General features: G+C 43.8%; 1 protein-coding gene across 1 annotated transcript in view; it reads left to right on the top strand.

Annotated features, from left to right (window-relative positions):
• Specc1 (sperm antigen with calponin homology and coiled-coil domains 1) overlaps positions 1-19,039 on the top strand; it is a 258,219-nt gene that overhangs the window by 62,198 nt on the left and 176,982 nt on the right. The window contains exons 3-4 of the mRNA XM_051180438.1: positions 2,022-2,191; positions 14,488-14,620. Coding sequence (XP_051036395.1) covers positions 2,045-2,191; positions 14,488-14,620 — 280 coding nt within the window. The 5' untranslated portion in view covers positions 2,022-2,044. The remainder of the gene's footprint in view (positions 1-2,021; positions 2,192-14,487; positions 14,621-19,039) is intronic.

Here is a 19,039-nt window from a genome sequence, read left to right as displayed (position 1 = left end):
AGTTTTGGAAAGCACACACCTAGTACTTTCACAAATAAGGCCTCCCAGGCTTATTTCTTAGTAGTTCTTAGCACAAAGGGGGATATTGGTCAAGTGGGTATTTTATTTAAATGATCTCCATGAGTCAGCCTGGCATCGTCCTGGTTATCTCATAGTTGGGGGCAAAAATTCACGGATTCCCTTGAAGACTCACTAGGGCTGCGTTAGTTCATTCTAAACTGAGAGAGACATCCTGGTGAAACCAGTCCCTGCACAGGTCTTAACCTAAGTGTTCTTTCACTGTTGCTGTGGAAACCAGAAAGAAAAAGCATGGGTCGAAAAAGAAAAATAATCAGTGTTAAACATCAGCAAAATCATTGGCAGTAAGCTGCTTCTTTTTAAATACTGAATTTTTAAGAACTCACAAGACCTGGAACCAAGCTGGGACTGAGAAGGTACTGAGTGAATCATGTAACTGAAATCCTCTGTCATTTTCCTCAGGAAAAATTATGGAAAACACGTTAGTCCTTTTTCTTCCTTTCCTTTACCAATAATGGATTTAGCAGTGTGTGTGTGTGGGTGTGTGTGTGTGTGTGTGTGTGTGTGTGTGCGCGCGCGCTCATGCTTTTGAGCTCCCATGCAGGCATGTACATATGTTTCTAGCAGTCTTAGGATGGAACCCAGGACCTGGTTCATGCTATGCACACGCACTTGCTCGAGCAGTGCTGCCGAATCTCTAATAAAGAATGTCCATCATTAGCCATATCCACATAGCTGCAGAGAGTACCAACTAGATAGGACACGTGTCTCTATGTCATCACTTTGCTTAAACAGGAAGAGGAGCCAGGTGACTCTTGGAGAGACAGATAATGTCTGCTGAAAGGTTTTCTTCTGGTCAGGGAGAAGGGACAGGAACATGAGGTGGTGGCAGCCTGGGATGGGCTACAGAGCATCCAGCTACCACCCCTTAAGGTTAACCAGAGCCTTGTGCCCTGTGGGAGTGGCTTCTGGAATTGCTTGTCTTCTGTGGGTGTTCTTTGAAAGGTTAGAACCTTATGTCAGACCAGAGCCCACAGGGATAGACAGAGGCAAAGTGGTGGGAGAAAAATGCCAGGACTTCTGATGCAACCTTGAGATGCTGTTGATGGTGAGGCTGAGTGTGGGAGGCTGAGCAGGGGATCATGAATGACAGTTGACAGCTGGACCCCGGCTGCCAGCTCTTCTGTCTCTATATTCAATCTTCCTCCCAGGTCTTTACCAGCAGTCTGCTACTTTCCCCTTGCCTCGAGACTGGTCTCTCTACATAGCCCTGGCTGTCCTGGAGCTTTTGTTATATAGACCAGGCCGATCTCGAACTCACAGAGACCCATCTGCCTCTGCCTCCAGGGTACTGGGGTTAAAGATGTGAATAACAGCGTTACAGGCTAATACTTTGAACAATTTTTTTCTTTCATAAATTATTTAACTAGGGAAATAACCCTGCATGTCAGGCCCGACCAATTAAAATGTGCTTTATTAATTTTTAAGGTGTATCCATTTTTATCAAAAAAGGAGCCATTTGTATTTCTGTGAAATCTAACTCTCAAATAATTCATTTATATGTGTTTAAAAATTTAGGAGATTGTTTTGATAGTTCTAAAGTTGCATGCCTTGGGGGCATTTATATCATGATACAACAAGCTGTCAGACTGTGTGTGTGTGTGTGTGCGCGCACGTGCATGTGTGTGTAATTAGTGTGATTACAGATGTGTAGTGTGACACAAACAGGAATAAAGTATCATTTGCTGAAAAGCAATATCAGTATTATCAATCATATTGCATATTCATTTTAATACATTGGTAAATGCCTGTTCAGGAGTATTTAAATGAGCAGTATGCAGAAGTCACATCTTTGGAACAGAGTGTCCCATACATGGCTATATCCTAACACTCATTCTGTGGTAGCAACTGCAGAGCTTGGTGAATAGAGTTTGTAAAGCTTTATGATGTCTCTCACAAGTACAGTTCTGGAGACAAGTGTTTTCCTTTTTAACCTTCTACAGAGAGAAGTTCTCCCTAGGACATCATGCGGAGTGCCACCAAGCCCTGGAGTCCAGTTACCAAAGCAGGCAGCCATGGCCCTGATCGCACTCGGCCCCTCCCCGGGACCCCTTCCGGCATGAAGAGCTCCAAGTCTTCAACCTCACTGGCCTTTGAGTCTCGGCTTAGTAAGGTACAAACTCTCAGGGCAGGGCTGTGAGGATGCTCAGTGTCTTGTATGGCGGGGATGGAGGGGGCAGTAGCAAACCCCAGCAGCACCTGAGGAGGGGACCCAGAGAGACAGCAAGTCCTCGCCTAAGGGAATGAAGTAAATGGGGGACAGTGGGGTGCTCCAGGATGAAGAAGAAATATGTGAGATGTTTAATGCAGTACTCAAGGCCCTCTGTTCTAGCTTAAGTGGGTACCCTGGCTCCTCTCAATGGGGGTCAGGGTCATGTATAACCATCCCAACCCTTGTGTCTTATAGGGTTTCTATTGCTGTGAAGAGACACCATGATCTCAGCAACTTTTATGAAGGAAAACATTTAATTGAGGTAGTGGCTTACAGTTCCAGAGGTTTAGTGCATTATCATCATGGTGGCAAACATGGTGGCATGTAGGTAAGCATGGTGCTAGAGAAGGAGCTGAGAGTCCTACATTTTGATCTGCAGACAGCAGGAAGTGAACTGTATTCCACAACAGAGGAGCTTGAGCATAGGAGACCTCAAACCCCTGCCCCTCCACAGGCAAAGTGACACACTTCCTCTGACAAGGCCACACCTACTCCAGCAAAGCCACACCTCTTAATAGTGCCACTCTCTATGGGAACCATTTTATTTCAAACCAGCACATCTTGCTTGACTTGGCTACACTGTTGATAATGCCTTCCCCCAGGGATTGCAATCCACTTGCATTTTCCTCCCTCCTCCTTATCCCCTTGGCTTCTAACATAGGGCAGGCCTGAGTTCGGGTTCTGCTTTTTTTCCAGCTACGTTCACTCACTTTCAGGGTTCTTCCTATGAACAACCTACAGCCCTTCTTTTCTAGGATGAAACTCATAGACAGTATTGCTAACTGCAAGTAAGCATTCAAAAAGCCAACATACTAACCTGAGTGCAGACTAAAAGGGAGTGTTAAGTATCCTGCATTTCTATCTGCAGTGCCCAAGCATGACTAGGCAAAGGTCCCATGGTGCTCCCAAAGGGCACCAGCACTACACCACAAAGGATGCTGCCGAGAGAGAAATGCTGAATGCTTTCAGGATGTTCTGAGCCAGAGTGCAGCTTCCCTTTTCATTATGATAGCTACATGCTCTTAGCAAAGTCAGAGCATCGTAGAATTGTGAGGCAAATTTCTCATCTTTGTGTCTAACAGTAAGGGAGGCCATAGGCCCAAATGAGGGTCAAAAAATGTTCCATATATGGTGATGTCTAAAGAATCTGCAGAAAATGGGGAAGAGGGCTTTTTGTACAAAACTGTCATGTGATCATAGAATACATACATTTCCCACCCTGCCAAATGTCACACATGATCCTGCCACACCAATGCCGCATCTAATCACGGTGACATCTAAAAACACACCCTCTTTTCTAACACACTCCCAGATAACAGGACTGCTGCCCTTGTCAGAGCCATTCTCTAGGTGACAGCTTCTGTTCTGTGAATGGTATATAGATTCCCACTGAAAATCAGGAGCCTTCTCACTGCCCTGAGTGTCAAAATGCCACCCTAAGTGTAATGTGTTCTAGCCAAATTCAAACTCCTGTCTCCATCTCCATAATCTCCTAATCTGCTCCTCCTTGAGCTACCCTTTTTAGTTGAGTGGATGGTTCCTCTTCCCTTTAGATTGCTTAAACCTGAGTCCTTGCCATCAGCCACGAGAGGTCCTTTATTCATGTCCCCACAATGCAGCAGTGAAAAGCCATTCATTCCTTCTGCCTTGGGAATAGATTTTAGCTGAATCCACTTACCTCTTCTGTGGCCTCCTGAGCCAAGTCCCATCATTCCCTACTCTGGTTTCTGGTTTCGTTTTGGTACTCCGTATTCTCTCAACAGATGCTAGAGGAGTCCTGTTAACATATGTGGCATGTCACTTCTCTGCTGATAGAGTGAGAAGCAAGGCCCTCCTCATGACCCAAGATGCTGTTAGGTTCTGCCCCACCCCCACCCCATTTCCTGTTAGACACTGTCATAGTCCTCTGTACCCTGGCTCCCAGAGTTCAAGCAACAAAGTTCTAGTAACTGTAATGACTGTCTCTTGGACACACAAGACACACTCCTGTATTTGTATTGCCTCCTATCTCTGCTTAGAGGGCAACATGTCAGAGGCTGTTGTTCTCTGTGTGCCATGCTCCTTGACTGTGTCCACGCTCTGCACCCTCCAAGGCTTCCCCTATAGCTCTTACTCTATCGCACCTCTGGTTTGTTGAGTGCCTGTCTCCCTTTGGCTGACTATGAGCTCCAGGAGGGCAGGATTTTGTGCTTTTGTAGTCCTCATCGATACTTAGGAAAGCCTGTACTGCCTGCCAAGCACTTAGTGTTTGGCAAATGCAGTGGCCCTCTGTTCTTCTGGGAGTGTCAATCTTGTGGCTTAGATAGGTCTTCGGGGCAGTTAGAACAGGCTAAGGCAGACTTTGCCCCTGTGAATTCTCAGGTAAGTGCTGAAACCACCTGCCTTAGTCATGTGCCTTCTGGTCTTTGAGGGGGAAGTAATGCCTGACTTGCCATGAGGAGTTAATGTTAAGAGTAGGTTTTCCCCTGCCAGTCTGGTCCCACCACCACGCCTGCCCCAAATAACACACAGAGATGCAGTATTAGATATAATTCTGTTGGCCTGTTACTAGCATTTCTTTTCAGCTGGCTCTGTCTTAAATATTAACCCATTTCTATTCATCTAAGTATTTCCACGTGGTCTTATCTTACCGGAGAGAGGGGCTGGAGTTCTGTTCTCTCCATCTTCCATCTTGAGTCTCCTCCCTACTACTTCCTCTCTCCTCCTAGTCTCCTCGTCCCACCTATCTTGCTTTCCTACTGGCCAACAGTGCTTCATTCATTAACCAATGCGAAAAACATATTTACAGAATGACATCTCCCATCATCTCCTATTTTCTGTCTAAAATAAAAAGAAGGGTTTTAACCTTAGCATAGCAAAATATATCACACAACAGTTATCAAATAAGAATCACAGTTAACAATATTTAGTACATAAACATTTAGCAAGATTTAAAGAAAATATTTTATCATCTATCTTTGTGAGTCTAAAGTCCTATATATGACTTCTCTTTAATCCTAACTAAGGAAAACTATAACCATAACTATTTGTCTTCAATAGTTAAGAGTGGGGGTTTTTCCTGCCAGCCTGGGCCCACTGCCACGCCAGCCCCAAATAACACACAGAGATGCTGTATTAGATAGAAAGCTGTAGGCCAGTTACTAGTTTCTTATCGGCTAGCTCTCTTAAATATTAACCCATTTCTATTAATCTAAGTACTTCCACATGGTCTTATCTTACCGGAGAGAGGGGCTGGCGTTCTTCTCTCTCCATCCTCCATCTTCAATCTCCTCCCTACTACTTCTGGAATCCTCCTTGTCTCCTAGTCCCACCTATCTTCCTTTCCTATTGGCCAACAGTGCCTTATTCATTAACCAATTAGAGAAATATATTTACAGAATGACATCTCCCATCAAGTTAATGTGAAGCAAACATCTGACAAAGAATCTTCTTTCCTGATGTCCTAGACTAAAGCATCATTCTAATGTTTTCTCATTAACTACACCTAATAGAAACTTTTTTTTTGAGACAGAGTCTCACTATATATTCCTGGGTGTCTTGGAACTTGTTGGGTAGATATATTTGTCAGGGTTCTCTAGAGGAATAGAAGTGATAGAATGAGTATATATGTGTGTATGTATTATGTATATGTGTGTTATGTGTTTTATTAGAGTGGCTTACAGCCTGTAGTCCTGCTAGTCTACCAAGGGAGAGTCCCAGAACCTGGAATTTTAATCCACAAGGCTGGATGTCTCAGCTGGTCTTCAGTATACACCGAGAAATAGGTTCTAATGCCAGTAAAGGAATGGACTTGCCAGCCAGAGGGAGGGAAAGCAAGAAAGGAGCAAATAGCTTTATTCTTTCATGTCCTCTATATAGTCTGCCACAAAAATGTTTAAGAAAAAAAAAATTCCTCACACGTGTGCCTAGATGTAGTCAAGATGACATTTCTGGAAGACATAATCTCACTGCAGATTTCCTGGTCCTCTGGCTCATACACTTTTTTTAACCCCTCTTCCTCAGTATTTCCTGAGCCTGGATCCATCAGTTGGGGCTGGATACCCCATAACCAGTTGTTCTTTGCATTTTGGCTGGTTGTGGTTCTTTGCAATGTTCTCTGTCTATTGCAAAGAGAAGTTCCTTTCATGAGTACTAAGAGCTATAATTATCCATGGGTTTAAGGATATACTTACAGTGCAGTTAGGAATTACGATGTCTTAGAGTAGTAGGTTCTACTCTAAGATCCATGACCTCACTAACCTAAGTAGGTGGTAGGTTTACTGTATCAGGCATGATTTCCCTTCTGTTGAGCAGGCCATAAATTCACTTAGAGAACTGTTGGTTACTTCCAAGACAAGAGTGCCACTACTGTACTCTTAGGGATGTCTTGTCATGCTGGTCATTGTTAGGCTTCTTGCCCTTGGAAGATTTCATAACACCTTCTTGTGTTATGAAGTTAGTCCCCAGGAAGGAAGCTTTCAAGCCAGATGCACTTAGATCCTCTGCATCTTGGACTCTTCTGACTAACAAATCAAAAATGGGGTTTCTTATGCCTGGTACTGGGATTTTTATTATATAGTCTGTGGCTCTTGGGCAAGCAGTATCAGTCAAAATGGCATAACTTCATTTAAACTATATATACATCTATGTGATTTTATATATACAGTTATATACATATTATTATATATAACATATTATATGTTATTATATAAACAATATATAATTTGTATAAATATTATTTACATATATTTTTATTATTATATATAAGTAAATTAAAAATAACAATTCCTTATGGCTTATTCAAACATCCTATGTAGTTAGAATGAGAATGGCCCCCACAGGATCATATGGTTGAATACTTGGTCCCTAGTTGGTAGAAATATTTGGGAAGGATTAAGAAGCATGGTGTTCTTGGAGGAAATGTGTTACACCTTTCCCCAGCTTGGAGACATCAAACGCCTCTCGCTATCCCCAGCGTACTCTCTCTGCCTGCTGCTGTGACTTTAGGTATGAGCTCTCAGCTGTTCCTGCCTCCATGCCTTTGCTCCGCCATCATGGGCTTCAGCCCTCTGAAGCCATAACCCTAAATTGAACATTTCCTTTTGTAAGTTGCCTCAATCATGATGTCACAGCAATATAGAGTAACTAATACATGTCCTTAGTCCCTCTTCTACACTCACCTTCCACCTCCCGCCTCAGTTAGAGACCCACACACACATTTTCTCCTTCAAATCACTTGCATCCTTTCTAGTACTCCTGCTCCTCTGCCCTGTACCTTTTCACTTTCTTGGTTAAAGCAGCTACTCTATGTTACATACTCCCACCTGAAGATTTGGAGCTAGGAACCTTAGATGAGTGAGAACATGCAACACTTGCCTTTCTGTGTCTGGATTATCCCACTCAAGATAGTATTTTGTTTGTTTGCTTGCTTGTCTTTTGTTTTGTGTTTTTTTTTTTCAAGGCAGAGTTACTCTGTGTATCCTTGGCTGACCTGGAACTCACTCTGTAGGCAGGTTAGCTTCAAACTCACAGAGGTCTGCCTGCCTCTGCCTCCTGAGTGCTGGGATTAAAGGCGTGCACCACCACCACATGGCTAAGATAGTATTTTCTAGTTCTATTCACTTACCTGGCTGGGGCCAGGTGTGAGATGTACTATACCAGGATAGGTAGAGAGGCTGAGTGTCAGGACAGTATTTGAGGAAAGTACAACAGTGTTTCTGGGGACAGTGTGATGCTGGCCATTCCAAAAGCAAAGGTCATTGCTTCAGAAGTTTCTTCCATAGGGAAATGTCAAGAAGAAGCAAGTGCTTGATCCATGAGCTGTCTGGGCCTGATATTATGAAGAGGATATCAGGGTCTGGGAAAGGTGGTAGGAGGACCTAAATTATGCCTGCATCTTGCCAGCCCTATCCTTTCCAGTTGAGGTTGGACAGTAGACCACTGAAACTTCAGAGAGCAGAAGAGAAGAGGAGGAAGTGGTGATGGTCAGAAAAGCAAGTAGATTTCTCTCTGTGAAAACTTCCAACCAGATAAGGAAGTTAGAATCTAAGGCAAATATCCCTAGGGCATTGCTGGGACTAGTCAACATCATAATGTTTGTCTGAGAGGAAATGGATGTGGACATCTTAACTGTTCACAAATAGGAACTGAATCAAATCCACCCAAAATAGAACCAGATCCCTAAATTCAGATGCTGGCTGAGTTGCAGGAGCTGAAAACACAAGGCAGGAGATGCAGGAGGAATGGGCAGGGATGCTTCTGTAAGCCCTCTTCGTGGTATTCAAGCAGCAACACACGTGCTCTGGCTTCAACAGGCCACATCGCTCCAGCCACAACAGAGGATCCAGGGCCATGAGTCAGAGCTTACTTGGTTACAATCGACAGAACACTGGTTTGAGTTTGTATGAGCAGAAAAGAAATTCAAGTTGTACCTCACTGTCCACAGGCATTTTCTTCCAGGATTCCCATGGATGCCAAAGTCTGTGGGTGCACAGGGACATCATCAGAAACAGTTTTGTAGTTCATAAAACCCAATATCCTGTGTGACTTAGATGCCTCTGGCCTCTCTGGATTACTTATAATGTCTAATTCAATGTAAATAGCTGTTACACTGTAATGTTTAGGAATAGGATGAGGAAAGTAATGTACATTTTCTGAACAGATGCTATTTTTTTCTACTGTTTTTGTGTAGAGTTTGGTTAAGTATAATTGGGATTTTTTTACTCTTTGGGGGCCTGTCACCCAGCTCCCAAATAAATACACAGAGACTGATTCTTATTTATTAATGCCTGGCCTTAGCTTGGTTTGTTTCTAGCCTGCTTTTCTTAAATTATTCTGTCTACCTTTTGCCTCTGGGCTTTTACCTTTCTCTATTCTATATACCTCTCTTTGCCTCTTACTCTGTGGCTGTGTGGCTGTGTGGCATGTGGTTGGGTGGTTGTATGGCTGTGTGGCTGTGTGGCTGGGTGGCTGGGTGGCTGGGTGGCTGTGTGGCTGGTGGCCCTTCTCTTCTCACTCCTTGCTCTTCTATTTTCTATTTATTCTCTCTGCCTGTTGGTCCCACCTATCCTTGCTCCTGCCTAGCTATTGGCTGTTAAACTCTTTATTAGACCAATCAAGTGTTTTAGGCAGACAAAGTTGCACATCTTTACAGAGTTAAACAAATGCAACATATCTTTCCTTTATTAAATATTCTACAACATAAATGAATATAACACATCTTAAACTAATTTTCCACAACAGGTAAGTCCAAGGATGGTGGTAAGAAGAACATATCCTAAGGTTCCCATTTCTCTGTGGGACAAGGGTTCAAGACTGCATCTCAGAGAGGCTGGTCAAAGGATGGAACTCTAAAACTGGTCTCTACTTAACCTCTGCCCACTGTTTCTGTGTCATCTTCTGATGCCCGGCCTTGCCCAGCATATATACTGACCTCCTGCATCTCTTGGAAGGCCTAGTCACCTTTTCTTCATCTCCTATTTGTTAATAAAAGGAAAGGAGAGCAATAAAGAAAAATAAGAAAAGAAAACTTAATTGAGAGTAGTTAGATGTTGGTCCCATTCTGGCTCTGCACAGGCTGCTGGACCCTGCAGCTAGGGACCTGATTGGGGATATCAATTCTTCCCAGCAGCATGTACTGGAGCATCCTGGAAGGAATGCAGTCTTCCAGCATGGGCTCATTGTCTGAGTCATGAGTCCCAAACAATATTCTGTGATAGTTCCTACAAAATATTCTCAATATGATTGCCCCTAGCCACCTGTGGCAATGGAGCCCTTAGAATGTGGCCAGACAAAATGAAGATATGATCTGAAGCCAGGTTTAAAGAGTTAGTACCAAAAATGCAGGAGAGCTCACTAATATGCAGCCACGAGCCATGAGATGACACTTCAGCCAATGATGGCCACACCTGCAATGGCTCTAAAACCTTATAAAGCGGTTAAAAGACTTTATAGTGGGATGGCCATTGTAATGTCAGAGCACAGTTCATTGCTCATGTGTGTGTGGTAGCATGTTTGTGGCTGCTTTGCCAGTCATATGAGGGAATGTCAGACCCAGCTATCTAATCAGTATGATAAAGCTTGAAAAGCTGGTAACTGGCTGTGTTCCTGGTTTGTGTATTTGCAATGCTTTTGATAACTATTCTGGAGCATGCCTACTTACAAAGAAAGACATGTGCTATGAAATTTCTGTGTGAGGCTGTAGTAGTTTTGTTCATAGGTGCTGGTGACTGCATCTCCTGAGTTTGTCCTTTCTCTGGTGCTTGATTTAATCTTGTGTTGTTTATTCATCATGACCCCAGAAATTATCACCATGTGCAAACACACATATGTGTATATTATCTATATAATCGCTACATTACCATGTAGCTTATTGTGTAATGGTTTGTGGAAGCACATTCTATAAAAGAATTGCCTAACTTTGCATTTCCCTTCATTAATGACTATGGGCATTTTATATTGGTCACACGTTGATAATATTTTTATATATTCACTTAAAAATAAGGTAAATCCCCATGTGTGTTTTTGTTCATTTTGGTACGTGTGTGTGTGTGTGTGTGTGTGTGTGTGTGTGTAGGCCAGAGGTCAACATCAGGGCTCTTATTTGATTGTTGTCTACTTTATTTGTTGATACAGTCTTATTGAACCAGGATTCAGCAGTTCACTAGGCTGGCTGGCCAATGAGTTTCAGGCATCCACCTGTCTCTATTCTCCCAAGGGTGTTGCTGTGTTTTTATGTGGATGCTGGGATTCTGAGCTCAGGTCCTCATGTCTGTGCCTCAGGGACTTTGCTGACATAACCATCACCAATAAAGTCTGTCTGTCTTTCTCTCTCTCTCTCTCTTTTTTTTTTTTTTTTTTTTTTTTTTTTTTAAAGACAGGGTCTCTATGTAGCCGTCCTGGAACACTGTATTGACCGGGCTGACTTCAAATTCACAGAAACCTGTCTGCCTCTGGCTCCCGAGTGCTGGGATAATATATGAAGTTAATTTTTAGCATTTTTATTATAAATTGTTGTTGTGGTGGTGGTGCTGCTGGGACATATGTGTGGAGTTTTGAGGGGGGGTTCTTCTCTTTCCTGCCACCATAGTCCTGGACCAAACTCAGGTGGCCGGGTTTGCACAGTGAGTGCTTCACCTAGTGAGCCCTCCTGCCAGGCCATCATCGGTTCTTTGTGTGCTTCAGTTTACTTTTGAATGGAGCTACCAGACAGTGTGAAATTACGAGGTGAGTCCTGTTTGATTTCCACAGACAGGCTGCTCTAAACACTCCCTAAACACTCACAGTCCCTAAAAATGCCTGTCTCAGATCTGGGCACTCAGCAACATGGTGATTGGTGTCAAGTTCAAGAAGAAATGCAGACAGGGACTGGAGAGGTGGCTCAGAGGTTAAGAGCACTGACTGCTTTTCCAAAGGACCGGGGTTCAATTCCCAGCACCCTCACACGGACCTACATGGGAGGCAAAACACCAATGTGCATAAAATAAAATTAATTTCTAAATTATAGTTGCTTGTGTTTGAGGATCACAAACAGAGTTACCTACCACTAGAGGCTGGGTTTTGTTGCAGCTGGTGATGGAGCGCTGAGGTTTTTCTCTCATCTTTGTGAAATGGAGAGGAATTTCTTAGTTACTTTGATCAGCGAAGCATTTAAGCCTGTTTCTTTGTGAGATCAGTGTTCAGCGGCTTAAATCCCAGCAAAACCCTTAGTGAGAGCACTTACTACACATACCAGAACAACACCTGAGCACACACCTTCATGGGGTTCTTCCATAGCAAGCCAGAAACTAGGCGGGTGCCGAGATGCCTTTGGCTAACAGGAAACAAAGCCACAAATGCAGAAAAAACACGAGGTAGTAACCGAATCGGGTGTCCCCCCTGTTTGTGCCTCTAATACTAGTGGTTTGGTGCTTCATTTTTAAGGAATGGTGGATTCACTTGTAAATCTGCATGTCCTACATCTTGAGTAAAGTGCCAGCGCAATCAGGCTTTCTCGTGTGAATTATTCATTGTAGGTGCAGGGGACATAGCTATTCCCTTCAAAGTTCTGCTGGCTGGTGGGGAGTAGCCCTGTGCACACTTTCCTTGCCATGTGTACTGGAATGTGTATGGTGTGTGTGTGTGTGTGTGTGTGTGTGTGTGTGTGTGTGTGTGTGCATATATAGGCATGTGTGTATATGTTTACATGTGTGCTTGTGGAGGTCTTCCTAAGATGTTCTCTGTAAAGAGTAAGGTTTTTTCCTGCCAGCCTGTACCCACCACGGCGCCAGCCCCAATTAACACACAGAGACTCTGTACTTGATATAATGCTGTTGGCCAGGTAATAGTTTCTTATCAGCTAGCTCTGTCTTAAGTATTAACCCATTTCTATTAATCTAAGTACTTCCACGTGGTCTCATCTTACCTGAGAGCGGGCTGGTGTTCTGCTCTCTCCAGTCTCCCTATGCTAACTCCTCCTTACTACTTCCTCGAATCCTCCTTGTTTCCTAGTCCCGCTTATCTTGCTTTCCTATTGGCCAACAGTGCTTTATTCATTAACCAGTATGAGAAACATATATACAGAATGACATCTCCCATCAGTTCTCCACTTTATTTATAGAAACCTGAGCACACTGATTTGGCTTAAAAAGCTTAGGGGTCCTGTTTTTGCCTCCCAAGGACTAGAATTACATGTAGACTTCCATGACTGCCCAACTTCCATGTGGGTTCTGGGGACCTAAACTCCAGTCCTCATGTTTGCATGGCAAGCCCTCTTTACCCACTGTCTTCAACCCTCAGTCGATATTTCTTAGTTATTATTACATTGCTTATTGGCTTAATTGTGTATATTCAGGTCAGAAGATAACCTGTAGAAATTGATTTTCTCTTTCCACCATGCTGGTCCTAGGGACTGAACTTAGGTCATGGGAAGCAAGCATCTTTATCTGCTGAACCATTTTATTATCCTGTCAGTGCGTGTTCTTACCTTGTGTGTAGCCTCAGGCTTCACCCCAAGCATCAAAACAAAACAAAACCAAAATAAAAGTACTTTGTAGAGCAACCAGCTCAGTTGGTAAGCTGTGTACATGGTAAACTGTCAGGTGGTATGTGTTTCTAGTCCCTGTGATGGGGAGGCAAAGATTGGGAGACTTGCCATGGCTTTCTGGACAGCCAGCTGCCTAAGTTTACTGTCTGTTGCTGTGACAGATACCAGGACCAAAAGCAACTAGAGTAGGAAAGGGTTAATTTATTTTACAGCTTATGGTCAATCATTGAGGAAAGTCTGGGCTGGAGCTAAAATAGAGTAGGAACTCTAGCAGGACGGGACCTCAAATGGAGAGGGTAGTGGAATGCTGCTTGCTGGCTTGCTCCTTAGCCGTTGCTCTATTAGATTCCTCATAAGGCTTAGGGCCATGTACATAGGATGGTACTGCCTACAGTGTGCTGGGTCTTCCTACATCAACTATCAGTCAAGAAAATGCTCCCACAAACATGCCCACAGGCCAATCTGATGCCCTACACACACAGTCCAGGGCCCCTCTTCCCACGTGGGTCAAGCTGACAACCAAAATGAACTAGTCTAGTCTACTTGGCAAGTTCCAGGTTGTGAGAGACCCCTCAACAGAGACGCAGTGCATAGTGATTGTCCTCTGACCTCCACATGCATGTGCACTCCGGTGCACAAACATAACATGTGCACAGAACAACAGCCAGAGAGAGTGCCCTGAATCTCAGTAAGGACTTCAGACTTGTGGACTGTTAAGACACTGGAACTGAGTGCTGTGAGCATATACAGGAAGGGTTAGTTGTGTTGAACCAAGTGGATGTTTAGCTCAAGATACAGGGCTCTGGGCGCATTTTGATAAAGAAGCTCTTTCTATCTTAAATGCAGGAGTTTGATGGAGTCAACCAAGATTTTTCTTGCTCATATGTTCTAGTTATTGTGTTAGGTTTTATAGGCTTCAAGATTATCGATCAGTGTTAGTCTGCCAGATCACACACAATAGACCATATTATAATGTTTTTAGCCCCCTAGCTTATTCACTGATGGCAGAGTGGGACTTCCTGGTCCTGGTCCACAATAAACGCTGTTCAATAACAGCTGCTCTGTTATAAGGGGTTGGGCTAAGAGCCTTTCCCCCTCCATGCAGTCCCCGTTATACTTACACTACTGGGCACTGGTGGGTACAGCATTCCTCATGTGACTTTGGCCACTCACTATCCCTCCAACTTCTCTCTAGCTCAAGAGGGCCAGCAGTGAGGACATGCTCAACAAACCTGGAAGTACCTCAGTGGGGACAGTGCGCCTGAAGAAGACCTCAACCTCTGGAGCCATCTCCGAGCTCACCGAGAGCCGCCTGAAAGGCAACACAGGTAGGAAGGGCCTCGGTGGAAGCTCCATCCCTCCCCTGATCACCCTGGCCTGGAGCTGATCAGGGGCACAGTCTGTAGAGTCTGGGGAGACAAGTGTACAGCTGGAGAGACTGGGGGAGAACAGAAAGCCATGGTTTGCCGTGTCACCCCAGGAGTCCACTTGTCTGTCACCCGTGTGTGTGGAATCCTTTCGGTAATGTGGTGTAGCTCTAGAGTCATCCTGGGTGAGGGCAACAGATGGCAGTGGTCGTGGGAAGGCCCAAGATGAGGAACAGTCTTCCTTGATCATGATGGTTGTTGATGGGCGTGACACTACCACTTGTCCACACATTTCACAAAAGCATCACATTCCAAAGATACATTTTTATTTGTTTGACCTTTAAGAAGTTTAATGTGAGGACTGGATGCAAGGAGAAGAGCCTGTGTTTCTGTACCATGACTTAGCTTTCTAAAGACTGAATTCCTACTAAATACACCAAATGAAAGTAAAGCTTATTTTCACCAAGCAAGCCTCTACTACTGATTCCAAAGTTAACAGATGCAACTAAAATTAATTAATTAAAATGTAACGTGAGCTTTATCCATGACATTAATGGAAAAATGAGATATTAAAATGTTAGCAAATGCTGTCCAAGAAAATGTAAAAGGACAGTGCCAGACAGTATAACCAAATGAAGTTGTGCCATCTAAGAATAAATAGGGGCTCGGAAGATGGTTGAATAGTTAAGAGCACTTGCTGCTCTTCCAGAGGACCCAGGTTCAGTTCAGCACTCACATAGTGGTTCACAACTGTCTGTAACTCTAGTTTCAGGGGATCCAGCTCTCTCCTGACCTCCATAGGGATTGCAGACACGTGATGCACAGACACACTTGAGGGCAAAACATTCATACCCATAAAATTAAGCCTTTTTTAAAATGAGTAAGTGAATGAATGCTATCATATGCCAGCCAGGCATATCATAGGCCCAAGAAAAACCACATGGTCATCTTGATAGATATGGGCAATGGAACTGTCGGAATGAACCAGCATTTTATTCTGGTTTGGTAACAAACTCTTGACAGATGATGAGTGTGGGACGGGGGTCACCTCTAGCAAAGAAGTATGTCATCTTGCTGCACTCAGCAGCACATGGCTGTGGTCCCAGATACTCAGAGATGGGAGTGTCACCTGAACCCACAAGTTCAAGGCTAGTTAAGAAAGACAGAGGCTTCATCTCAAAACCTAAGTAAATAACACTTGGAAGGTGGAGGCAGGAGAATCGGGAGTTCAAGCCAGCCTAGGCCCCATGGTGCCTCGTGTGAAAGAAAAAGATTGAATTGTTCTCTGATCAGTGACTGGTTAGAAAATATAATATTGGAAGGAATGATATCATGTACCTAAGGATGTGGAGTTGGACATGGTGGCACACTCCTTTAATCCCAGCACTTGTGAGACAGGCAGATCTCAGTGAATTTGAGGCCAGCCTAGTCTACAGAGGGAGCTAAGACAGGGCTACACACAGAGAGCTCCCCTCTCCAACAAACAAACAAAAAGAAGAAAGAAAGGAGAAACACTCACTTAGCAATAAACTTAGTTATGTAAGAGCCTATATATTAAAAGAAATTTAACACCCTTCTGAAGGACACATCTATGTCCTTGTGAATAAATGGGAGGAAATGTGTGGGTTTGGGGTAGGAAGATTAAATATAGTGAAAACTAAATTCAGTAGTGTCACATATTAAATGTAATAAGGGTGTCTAAATTATTCCATCAGTTCATTTTTGTTCTAATTAGCATATCAGTGTGGAACTGGAGCGACCACGTGAGTAAAATGATACTGAGGACTCAGTTGTCAGCCAGCAAGCACTAAGCACAGGGGAAGGCATTTTGGGTTGTCCGGACTGGGAGGTTATACTTCCACCTAGTGGATAGCAGGCAGAGATGCTGCTAGTTAGAGACTGCAGGACTGCACCTGAGTGTCCCACCTGACTGGGTAGACTTGCTGCTGGGAAGCCCTGATCTAGGACCCTCCCAGGACAGCCAGGGACATTCTGAAGAGGAGCAATCAAAGGGCTGACTGCAGCAAACAAAGGTAGCCCAGTGGAGCTTTTGGAGGAAGGCCAGGGTCCACACGCACATTTGGTACACAGTAAAGGCAGTTTGGGTCAAGTTGGAGCTTGCAAGTAAGAGGCTCTGAGTTCAATCCCCCGCACTGAAAAAAGAAATAAAGTAAGTTAAGTAAAAACTGGGTTACTCTGAGAGATAAAATTTGATCTCTTCGAACCAAAATAAGTCACGGGGATGTGGGAGGGCGAATGCTTGCTGTGCAAGCATGGAGACCTGCATTCCATCCTTAGTGTCCATGGGCGAAGCAAAATGAGGCAGTGCTTACTGTTACGTCAGCCCTGGGGAAGTGGAGACAGGTGGGTCTCCTCGGCTTACTGACCAGCCCCTGTCTCCCAAAAGGAGGTGGAGAGAGATCTCAGGAGACATTCAGTGTTGACCTCCACATCAACATCCGTCATCTGTACATATGATAGCACAATACTCGAGTGAACACGCTCACGCACACACACATACACATGCATGCATACAAACATATACAACCCATATATACTTGTACATACATAGATAAAAGTTTTAAAAATAAAGAAGACACCAGAATTAACCTGTAGTAGGAACAAAGAAAATGAGTGGTGTTCCATCCTTAAAAAAATCTCCGAAGGGCGCTAGAGAGATGGCTCTGCAGTTAAGAGCACTTGCTCTCTCAGAGGACCTGGGCTCAGTTCCCAGCGCCCACATGATGGTTCTCAGACATCTGTAACTCCAGTTCCAAGGGATTTGACATATTCTTCTGTCCTCCATGAGCACCGGGAACACACATATATGAAGGTGAATACTCATACATGTAAAATAAAAATAAATACCCTTCAAAGATGCTAAAGGGGTTATTTACAATATATGCAAGTTTACAAAACTATTCAAACCCAGAAGGAAAACTGTAGAGCAATATGTAGTTCGTGTAAAAAGATATAGACATGCCATAGAAAAAATAGTAAATTTCACTTATCGCTGAGCAGCTATTGATCAGAACAATAATTCTATATATGGCACCCCCAAAGTCAAAAAATAAAAACAGGCAATCATCAATATTGTTACTATGGGTAGAAGGAGAAGACACACTATTTATGGACAGTTTGGACAACTTGGCAATACTTGAAGCTTGTTGGTTTGGTTGGCCAGCCATTGAGCCCCTATGACCCATCCTTCCTTCCTTCCTTCCTTCCTTCCTTCCTTCCTTCCTTCCTTCTTTCTTTCCTTTCTTTCTTTTGCTCTCTCTCTCTCTCTCTCTCTCTCTCTCTCTCTCTCTCTCTCTCTCTCTCTCTCTCTCTCCCTTCTCTTGAGACAGGGTTTCTCTGTGTAAACACCCTGGCTGTCCTGTAGACCAGGCTGCCCTCAGACTCACAGAGATCTGCCTGTCTGTGCCTTCCAAGGACTGGGATCAAAGGTGGCACCCCCCCCCCCAACCTCGGCACACTTGGCTTTCTTACGTGTGTTCTGAGGACCGAAACAGATCCTCATGTGTGTGTGGCAAGTACTTTACTGGTTTAGCCGTCTCTTTATCCCCCTAAATTTTAAATGTTTTAGGATGCGTTGGTATGTATTTGGTTCATTACATTACTATTACTGGTGCTGGAGCCAGAACCCCAGGGCTTTTCATATGCTGCGTGTTTGCTCTAGCACTGACTTACACCCCAGCCTATCTACTGTTGTGTTCAGAGTGTATGTGTGTGCATGCATGCGTGCGTGCATGCGTGCGTGCATATGTGCATGCATGCATACATGTGTGCATGAAGAACATCATCTTACATGCTGGCAAGACCTAATGCAATTCTCTGCAAGTTCATCTGTGAAGGGAAGCATCCAATTCTTGGAAGTCAAGAAATGCTGCCAGTATATCAGTCAAGTCAATAAATTACCTACATACAGACTCAGGGGAAGGAGTGTTGATGCCACTCAGACACAGGGTCTAAACTTTTGGATTGTTTTCACTGTTGCATAGAGAGTAGTGTTTTTTTTTTTAACTTCTTTCAAGAATATTATTCTTTCTCCTATTACTTTTTTCTTTCTAAACTATCATATATCACTGCTGTGATTAATGTTCATGGTCAAATCTGAATGCATTGGAATAATCTGATGTCTTGGGCTAAATAAAAATGGAGAAATGAGAAAGTGGGCTGAACTCCAGCACCTATCCCTCTGCTTCCTGAGTGCAATGTGCCCACCCCACACTGTGCTCACCATGCCTTCCTGCCGTGTTGGACTGTTCCCTCACACAATGAGCCAAAATACACCCTTCCTCCTTAAGTTACTTCTTGCCAGGACTCTTGTCACAGCGACAAGGAAAGCCATGAAAACAGATGCAGAGGCAGTTCATG

This window comes from Phodopus roborovskii, unplaced genomic scaffold (genome assembly GCF_943737965.1).
Source record: "Phodopus roborovskii unplaced genomic scaffold, PHOROB, whole genome shotgun sequence".
In the NCBI taxonomy this organism is placed as follows: domain Eukaryota; kingdom Metazoa; phylum Chordata; class Mammalia; order Rodentia; family Cricetidae; genus Phodopus; species Phodopus roborovskii.
The sequence above is the reverse complement of the archived record's forward strand: the minus strand, read 5'-3'. Positions and strand labels throughout refer to the sequence as shown.